Genomic DNA, 9895 nt, shown 5'->3' with positions numbered 1-9895 from the left:
GCACAAGCTGGAATCAAGATTGCCGGGAGAAATATCAATAACCTCAGATATGCAGATGACACCACCCTTATGGCAGAAAGTGAAGAGGAACTCAAAAGCCTCTTGATGAAAGAGAAAGTAGAGAATGAAAAAGTTGGCTTAAAGCTCAACATTCAGAAAACGAAGATCGTGGCATCCGGTCCCATCACTTCATGGGAAATAGATGGGGAAACAGTGGAAACAGTGTTAGACTTTATTTTTCTGGGCTCCAAAATCACTGAAGATGGTGACTGCAGCCATAAAATTAAAAGATGCTTACTCCTTGGAAGGCAAGTTACGACCAACCTAGATAGCATATTCAAAAGCAGAGACATTACTTTGCCAACAAAGGTTCGTCTAGTCAAGGCTATGGTTTTTCCTGTGGTCATGTATGGATGTGAGAGTTGGACTGTGAAGAAGGCTGAGTGCTGAAGAATTGATGCTTTTGAACTGTGATGTTGGAGAAGACTCTTGAGAGTCCATTGGACTGCAAGGAGATCCAACCTGTCCATTCTGAAGGAGATCAGCCCTGGGATTTTTTTGGAAGGAATGATGCTAAAGCTGAAACTCCAGTACTTTGGCCGCCTCATGTGAAGAGTTGACTCATTGGAAAAGACTCTGATGCTGGGAGGGATTGAGGGCAGGAGGAGAAGGGGACAACAGAGGATGAGGTGGCTGGATGGCATCACTGACTCGATGGACGTGGGTCTGGGTGAACTCCGGGAGTTGGTGATGGACAGGGAGGCCTGGTGTGCTGCGATTCATGGGATGGCAAAGAGTCAGACATGACTGAGCGACTGAACTGAACTGAACTGAAGTGCCTGCCCCCTGGTTTTAACTGTGTGTCCTTGCACCACAGAGCTTAAATCAGCACAATATTGTCACAACTGTCTGTTGAGTACAAAGAGAAGTGCAAGAAATGTTTTTACTTCACACACATGCAGAGGGAAGAAGTTTAAGTAACTTGTCTCAGTTATCTCAGTTTCTGTGAAGATAGAGATAAATCTTGTTTCTCCCAGTGATTATGTCAGTGATAAAGATCTCTTCTAGGCCGTGGGACATTTTGTTGCCAAGAATTCTTTTGATACCTTCCTGCTTTCTACAAGGACGCTACTGTTATTTTATGACTGCATTTTCCCCACCCTTGGGCCTTTAAAAATAAGTAAAACTGTCTCTGGGCCAGTCAAATATTTTATGCTTTTCTAGGTAAGAAGAAAAACCAGGAGCAATGAACAATAAACATATAGATATTTGGCACCTAAGAGGCAACTGAGAAACTGATAATTCTTGAACCTCCCTTTCCGGCTGGTCTCCTACAGCTGAACAGGTCTCTAGGTTCTCCTCAGACAGCCTGTGCTTTTCTCCCTCTCTGCTTTTCCTAATGGAGCTTGGGTCATCAGCTGTTACTCAGTCGTGTCTGACTCTTCGCTATCCTGTGAACTGTAGCCCAGCAGGCTCTTCTGTCCATGGAATTCTTCAGGCAGGAATATGGGAGTGGGTAGCCATTCCCTTCTTCAGGGGATTTTCCTGATCCAGGAATTGAAGCCCATCTCCTGCACTGCAGGCAGATTCTTTACCATATGAGCCACCAGGGAAGCCCCTGATTACCGGAGTTCCCCCCATTTTTCTGCCTCTCTGAATCCTTCCAGGCCCACTTGCCCTGATGTTGTCGTCGCCTTCCTCAGAACCCCGAGAATAGTCACCTCTCTTGTTGGACTGTCAACCGTGTGAGGCTGGGCCCACTTATTCCAGTGTTTAGCCAGCTGCTTTGCACCCAGTGGATAATAGTTACTTAATAGATGACTCCAAGTCATCAGTGCTGTTCCCTCCTGGTGACTGCTTGTTGGTGCTCTGCAGGTTATGCCTGAGCAGTGATTCCACTCAGGGTCCTGATGAAGCTGCTCTTTAGGTAGTTTAGGAATCCCTTCCCAGCCAAACAGTGTCCATTCACAAGGCAACAAGTCACTGTAGTCGATGTCTTGGTCAATAACACCTGTCTTCTGAGCACTTTGTTCTTTTTGTTTGTTTTAGGTTGGGGGTATATAAGTAAATCTGTTTCCATTGTGGGTTAAGCAGGGTCCACCCCATCTGTACTCAGAGCATAGAAACAAACAGCTGAGCTACAAATTAACTTTTGGGACTTCATCTGTTAGGTGGCAGGTGTCAACATCAGGGGTCCCTAACCGCTGGGATCTAATGCCTGATGATCTGAGGTGGAGCTGATATAATAATAATTAGTAACAAGTGCACAATAAATGTAATGCACTTGCTACTGCTGCTGCTGCTGCTGCTAAGTCGCCTCAGTCGTGTCCGACTCTGTGCGACCCCACAGACGGCAGCCCACCAGGCTCCCCCGCCCCTGGGATTCTCCAGGCAAGAACACTGGAGTGGGTTGCCATTTCCTTCTCCAATGCATGAAAGTGAAAAGTGAAAGTGACGTTGCTCAGTCGTGTCCGACTCTTCGAGACCCCTTGAATCATCCCCAAACCATCTTTCTCTCACCCCCTGCACTGTCCATGGAAAAATTTCTTCCACGAAACTGGTCCCTGGTGCCAAAAAGATTGGGGACTGCTGGCCTACATGGTGACTGATCTTTCCTTTTGGTTTTCCTTCTTATCTGGAAAAGCAGAACTATTTCATTGGTCCTGGAATACTTTGAACTGACGTTAATTAAAGTAAGAAATCCTCCATATATTCACCTTCTCTTATTCGATAACATCCAAGTTGTTAAGCTGCCTTCATTTGCGTTTCTAAATGGTTACCGTGTTCTAAGGGATGTCTCTATTTCTCAGATTCGCATTAGTCCTAAATGAGTGGGACGTGCTCTCTGGCCAGTGCCTCTGTTCTTTCCCTTTTCCTTGTTGGTATCCCCATAGCTCCGCCCTCTTTACTCTTCTCTCTTCACTTATTGCATTGTCTTCAGGCAACTTTTGCTACTCTTGTGCCCTCAAGTACCACCTCTCGACAGCTTATTTCCAAAGCTATCCCTATAACTACTCTTCTGTATTGAACTTGGATCCTGTATCCTTTTTCCCACTGGCAGAAGCCCCATGAAAACCTCAAATTCAGCTTATCCAAACCATAATTTGTCTCCTTCTCAAAACCTAATTATTGGTGTGTATACCCTGTTTTTGTGACAGGCATTATCATCTACCTAGCTGCCCATGCTGGAGCCCTCGGGGTTGGTTATTAAGGTATGTCGGGTTCTCCAGGAGACAGGCTCTGAGATGGAGATTTGCGTAAAAGTGGAGGTTTGCATACAAAGTGTGCTCAGGACCTGTCTCTTGCCCTCCACCCAACTCGCTAAAAAAAGTAAAAGTGAAAAACCGTTTTGTTGTTGTTCACTCATGTTGTCGTTGTGGTTGTTTAGTCGCTCGGTCATGTCTGACTCTTTGCAACCCCATGGACTGTAGCACGCCAGGCTTCCCTGTCCTTCGCAAAATTTAATGCCTAACCTGGACCCAGCCTTAGATTTCTTCTTAACCCACAACTGTTTGGCACACCACTGTTTACTGGATTTACACATGAGATGAGGTCTGTCATCCAGGTCTGATGTTACAGTGTACATGCACAGGTACCTGTGTAGACCTCTGCACACAACCATGAACAACCAAAGGTGGGTGGCACCTTGCTTAGCGAGCCTGTCTGGACAGAGGTTGGAAGGCCAGGAGTGTGGGGAGGTGGCTCTGGAGCAGGAGTGGACGGGTGAGAGAGCACAGTCTTCAGTGTCCCTGGCATACGCCCGCCCTGCGAAGTCTGGATCGGCTGTAGAGAACAAAAGGACTTCGTGCTAACCTTCTTGCCTTCTCTCTCCTCTCTTTCAGGTTACGTTACAGTGGATATTTTGGGGGTGTTACTGCCCTAAGTCGAGAGCAATTTTTCAAGGTGAATGGATTCTCTAACAACTACTGGGGATGGGGAGGCGAAGACGATGACCTCAGACTCAGGTGAACAACAGAGACAGGTCCCCTTCACGGGTCTGCCAGCCGTAGTTGTGTGTGGTTCCTGCGGATACCAGGCCAGTGGGCCATGAGGCTTGGACTTGTCCTAGAAGGGTGGCAGAGGGCGGGGACGGGGGTGAACAAGGGGGCTCAAATTGCTCTTTGCCACTTGCAGTTCAGAGATGACAGAGGGTGGTCCGGTTCTGGCTTATGGATGTCTGTGGTCCAGGAGTGTTGATGGAGGTGTCTGTGGACTTGGCAGCAGGTCCTAGCTACTGAGATAGGGTCTCCCCAGTGAACGGAAAGTCCCAGACTAGAGTGTCTGTAAAGCTACAATCCGAGGAAAGTGGCCAGAGGTCTGTTCTAAGCCTCTGCCTTCTCTCAGACCCCAGGTGACACTGGCAGTTCCCAGTGTTGTGCACAGCAGGGAGTGCCTGTCGCACACCCTGGAGCAAACCAGGATGCCCTCTCCCACGCTCTGTGGGAGCAGCTGCTGGCATAACCCAGAGCTGCTGGCATGACCTCAGATTCTCTTAGACTCTCTCCAACTCTGGAGGATTCACAAGGAATATGCCTGGTCTCCTCTCTCAGCCCCTTTTCCTGAACTTGGGTTTCGTGGCCAGATAGTTATGGGTATCCCTAACTCCCAGAATTAAGTAATTTTTTTCAAGAGCCTGGGGGCAGTATATTCAGACTTGTATTAACAAGGTCTTTCTGTTAGGGAGACCCCCCCCGCCCCAACCCTGCCCCATCCTCCTATTGTTGACTCTTAGAAAGTAAACCTCTCAGCTGGGGTTCTGAATTAATAGATGTGTGGCTTCCAGAAATTTTCCTTTGCTTTTCCATTGCTTCAGCATGAGGAAGCCATGGCTCCAGGTTGGTTTTGTTCCCAAGTCTAGGCTGAGAGTCTCTCCAGTGTTTTTGGCAGGAGGGAATGGATCTCTCTGGCCAAAGGCTGCCTAGGAAGGGCTGTAGTGATGGGCGGCGTACTTCATGGCCCAGCCCATCAGCAGCCTGCGTGGCTGTCTGTGGCTTATGAAGTGGACAGAAGATGCCTGCTAGATTGCAGGGCAGGAATAGCAAGGGCTCAGTCAACGTATCCATCATATTCCCCAGCTCCTTTTTACTTCCCAGATGGGATGGTTAGTAGAATTTTACATTGGTGATGGATCTTCACTCTGCTATTCCTGTTGCTCTTTGGCTTCAATGTAAAAGGGAGCCCCCAAGTTTGTTTTCAACATCATAGCCTCCAGAGTGGTTCTTGACTAATGCTGTGAATAAACCAACTGATTTGAGCATAAAAATTTTGTGGAAATTTCTTTACTACTTATTTACTCACCTGTGCAACAGGCACCACCCTCTTTATGCTTATAGAGTACATTATGTGTTGCAAAGGATCTTCCACATGGACTGTCTTCTTTGAGCCTGTCAGATCAACTGTGTGTCCCATTGCTCTTTGGTTGAGGAAACCCAGGCCTGGAATAATGAACTGACTTCCCCAAGGTTGTAAATAATAAAGTCTAGATTTGAATCTAGGTTTGTGACCTTTAGCAGTTGTACTTTCCCTAAAAAATAAAACACTAAGTAAATTAGGGATCCTGAGAGACTTGGCCTTTTAAAGATGTATTTTCTCAGCTGTTTTTGGAAAACAACAAACTGTGTATTGATACATCTTTGCACCTCATTAGTAAATGTTAAGTGTGGTTCTTTTATGAATTTATTGCCTGAGGTTCAACATAAGAAAATTCTTTTTTTAAAATACCAAAAGAATCAAGATATATGTGTCAGTTCAGTTCAGTTCAGTCACTCAGTCGTGTCCACCTCTTTGCGACCACATGAATCGCAGCACACTAGGCCTCCCTGTCCATCACCAACTCCCGGAGTTCACCCAAACTCACGTCAGTCGAGTCGGTGATGCCATCCAGCCATCTCATCTTCTACCATCCCCTTCTCCTCCTGCTCCCAATCCCTCCCAGCATCAGAGTCTTTTCCAGTGAGTCAACTCTTCGCATGAGGTGGCCAAAGTACTGGAGTTTCAACTTCAGCATCAGTCCTTCCAATGAACACCCAGGACTGATCTGCTTTAGGATGGACTGGTTGATCTCCTTGCAGTCCAAGGGACTTTCAAGAGTCTTCTCCAACACCACAGTTCAAAAGCATCAATTCTTCGGCACTCAGCTTTCTTCACAGTCCAACTCTCACATCCATACATGACCACTGGAAAAACCATAGCCTTGACTAGATGGACCTTTGTTGGCAAAGTATGTCTCTGCTTTTGAATATGCTATCTAGGTTGGTCATAACTTTCTATGGGCACATGTATATAAATTTTTGCAAGTGACTTTTTTCTTAAGTACCTAGTGGCAGATAAGTGGAATAGAATTTTTCTTTAAACACCTCTGTTATTTTTCCAGGGTTGAACTTCATAGAATGAAAATAACCCGGCCACTGCCTGAAGTGGGTAAATATACTATGATCTTCCACAAGAGAGACCAAGGCAATGAGGTGAATATAGGACGGTAAGTCCTGGAGTCACATGCCTGACAGCCTACCTGTTTAATCTCTTCAGTCCATAGTCCTATGCCAGATTTGATCAGATAAACCAGTTTATTTTGTTCAGAGCTTTTTCTTAAGGTAATTTTTCAAACAGACCCAAAAGCAAAGGGAATAGTCTATTGAATTCTCACATAGACATATCCCATACCCGGTTTCAACAGTTATCAATTCATAGCCTCTCTTTTTTCTCTCACTTTCTTTTCCTCACCCACTGGATTCTTTAGAAGCAAATCAGATATCACAGCATTTCATGTGTAAATAATTCAATATGTATCCTTAAAATAAAAGAAGTATTTAAAAAAAGAATTGCAGTACCATTATCATGTGCGTGCATGCTCAGTTGTGTCTGATTCTTTGCAACCCCCGGAGAAGGCGATGGCACCCCACTTTCTTGCCTGGAAAATCCCAAGGACGGAGGAGCCTGGTAGGCTGCAGTCCCTGGGGTCACTAGGAGTCGGACACGACTGAGCGACTTCACTTTCACTTTTCACCTTCATGCATTGGAGAAGGAAATGGCAACCCCCTCCAGTGTTCTTGCCTGGAGAATCCCAGGGATGGGGGAGCCTGGTGGGCTGCCGTCTATGGGGTTGCAGAGTTGGACACGACTGCAGTGACTTAGCAGCAGCAGCAGCTTTTCGACCCCATGGACTGCAGCCTGCCAGGCTCCTGTGTCCTTGGGATTTTCCTGGCAAGAACACTGGACTGGGTTGCCATTTCCTACTCCAGGAGATCTTCTCAATCCAGGGATTGAACCCATGTCTCCTGCTTTGGTAGGCGGATTCTTTACCACTGTGCCACCTTGGAAGCCACCATTGTCATACCTAAAATAAAATCAGCAGTACTTCTTTACTGTTATCAGATGTCCAATTAATGTTCAGATTTCCCTGATTATCTCATAAATGCTTAAAAATTTTTTTAAACAGTTGGTTTATTCAGGTCAGGATTCTAGACAAGGTTGGCACATTACGTTTGAATGATCTCTGTGAAATTACTTTTAATTCGTAGGTACCCCCTTCCTTTTTTTCCCCATTGTAAGTTATTTGAACAAGCCAGGTCATTTTTCTGATGGAATTTTCACATCGTGGAATAAAGGGAAAAAATTAGCATTGGTTTATCATTTCAAAATGATGAGTGTATGCTACCTACATCCTTCTGAATGTAGTTAATATTCTTTTTGATGCTTGGATTGTTTTTGGCAAATGTTATCTTTTCCTAGCTGTTCCTGAATCCTTTGACAGAGCTCTAGTTGTTTTGAGAGCTTCTTTCCCTTTGCTCTGGTGTGATGAGCTGTTTTAGGTTCATCCTGTGTTTCTGCCCTGGGAATTAACTCTTTCGCCAAGGAATCCTGGCAGATAAACCAGTTCTTTTGGGTGCTATGTCTGAGGATTCATAGATTCCCTGAAGCTTATCCAAGGGCCTGTCAGCAGTGGATGACATGTATCATTGTACAGTCTTCTGTTCTATAGACCAGGGCTCACCACGTGCAGGATTGTTCTCATCATTGGTTCTTAGGGTCTTCCATGGGGTCTTCCACGGGAACACATGGCTGTCGTTGGTGTCTGTAACCTTAGATGAGAAAACTTAACTTCTTTTACAGTTGGAAGCCCAGCAGGTGCAATAATTTAGAAAGATGCCTTTGCCAAACTTTATGGCAAGGCAAAAAGCAATGGAAGTAGATGTTACATTCTTATCATTCATGTTTGTTCTTTTTATCTTTAGGATGAATCTCTTACATCAGGTGTCACGTGTCTGGAGAACAGATGGGTTGAGCAGCTGTGGTTATAAATTACTCTCTGTGAATTACAATCCTTTATATGTCAACATCACAGTGGATTTCTGGTCTGATCCATGACCCTGGCTCTTCTGGTGACATTTGGAGGGACTGAATATTTGATTGCAGTAATCTAGAGACTTCCCCTAGTAGCACACATTAAGAACTTGTGGCCGATCTTTGAGCTGATTTTCCCTCTTTGGTATTTTCTTAGCAGAGTTCCTGGTGATGTGGAATGTAAAACAATTGTAGAAGACAGCTTTGTTAGTTGTTTTGATCATGAAGGTTAACTACGGTACTGTAGATAACTTGGGACTAACTATGAAAGGACCATTCGAAAGATACCATGAAGGCTACTTGAGAACTCTGATTGGAGAAGATGTATTTCTGTTTGAAGTGATACATATATTCTGGAATGAAAAAGGCCATGGGAAATAAGATGCTGAATGTCCCAGAGAATCAGAATTCTTCTCGTCCCAGGGGGAAGGAGTTAAAGATAAGTTTCTGTTACTCATTTATCCTTCGTGGTTGTCTGTGAAGAGGCGGGTCCCACGTGAGAGGAAGGCTGAAGAAGAGGAGAGAAAGGTGAAGAATCAAGATGCCATGAACTTGGGGCTGAAGAGGTGGCAGAAGGACCACGTCAGGCAGAGGGCGGCTGCGGCTGTGGCCCTGCGTCAGGCGCCCCCTGCCCAGGCACCCCTTCCAGTCCCGGCTCGGCAGAGAACACACTTTATCTACTAGTTTTTAGGGCATTTTTGTAAAATCATTTTGTACGTGTAGGGTATGATGTAGCAGTTTACAAATTGCATATTAACGAATAATACATTGGAAATACCTCTGTAGTAAAATATGAAGAAGCTTTGGTTGTTCATTCTTGTTTTTTTTTTAAACTGTTCTTTTGTTACCAAACCAAACTTGGGTGTGTTTTCTCACATGCGGTACAGCCAGTCTACTGAAAACAGTCTGTGGTGAAGCACTTATTGTGGGCACCAAGCAAGGGAATCCAGGCAGCTAGTGCCTAAGAAGTTAAAACACTTTAAAAAAAATTAATTTATTTATTTTAATTGGAGGCTAACTACTTTACAATATTGTAGTGGTTTTTGCCATACACTGACATGAATCAGCCATGGGTGTACACGTGTCCCCCATCCTGAAACCCCCTCCCCCCTCCCTCCCCGTCCCATCCCTCAGGGTTGTCCCAGTGCACCGGCCCTGAGCGCTCTGTCTCGTGCATCAAACCTGGACTGGCGATCTGTGTTCACATATGGTAATATACGTGTTTCAATGCTATTCTCTCAAATCATCCCACCCTCGCCTTCTCCCACACAGTCCAAAAATCTGTTCTTTACATCTGTGTCTCATTTGCTGTCTCGCTTATAGGGTCATTGTTACCATCTTTCTAAATTCCATATATATGTGTTAATATATGTATTGGTGTTTTTCTTTCTGACTTACTTCACTTTGTATAATAGGCTCCAGTTTCATCCACCTCAGAATGGATTCAAATGCATTCTTTTTAATAGCTGAGTAATATTGCATTGTGTATATGTACCACAGCTTTCTTATCCATTCGTCTGCTGATGGACATCTAGGTTGCTTCCGTGTCCTG

The 9895-nt window shown here is 45.1% G+C and overlaps 1 protein-coding gene across 3 annotated transcripts in view; it reads left to right on the top strand.

The window, feature by feature from the left end:
* B4GALT4 (UDP-Gal:betaGlcNAc beta 1,4- galactosyltransferase, polypeptide 4) overlaps positions 1–9145 on the top strand; it is a 32165-nt gene extending 23020 nt beyond the window's left edge. For 2 of the 3 annotated variants that reach the window (XM_010845366.1, XM_010845365.1), the window contains 3 exons: positions 3843–3965; positions 6374–6478; positions 8235–9145. In XM_010845366.1, the coding sequence (XP_010843668.1) occupies positions 3843–3965; positions 6374–6478; positions 8235–8367 (361 nt within the window). In that variant the 3' untranslated portion in view covers positions 8368–9145. The remainder of the gene's footprint in view (positions 1–3842; positions 3966–6373; positions 6479–8234) is intronic. The other variant, XR_825708.1, reaches the window with a different exon arrangement.
* Positions 9146–9895: the final 750 nt, after the last annotated feature.

The sequence above is a fragment of the Bison bison genome, unplaced genomic scaffold (assembly GCF_000754665.1).
Source record: "Bison bison bison isolate TAMUID 2011002044 unplaced genomic scaffold, Bison_UMD1.0 scf7180017864215, whole genome shotgun sequence".
Taxonomy (NCBI): domain Eukaryota; kingdom Metazoa; phylum Chordata; class Mammalia; order Artiodactyla; family Bovidae; genus Bison; species Bison bison.
The sequence above is the reverse complement of the archived record's forward strand: the minus strand, read 5'-3'. Positions and strand labels throughout refer to the sequence as shown.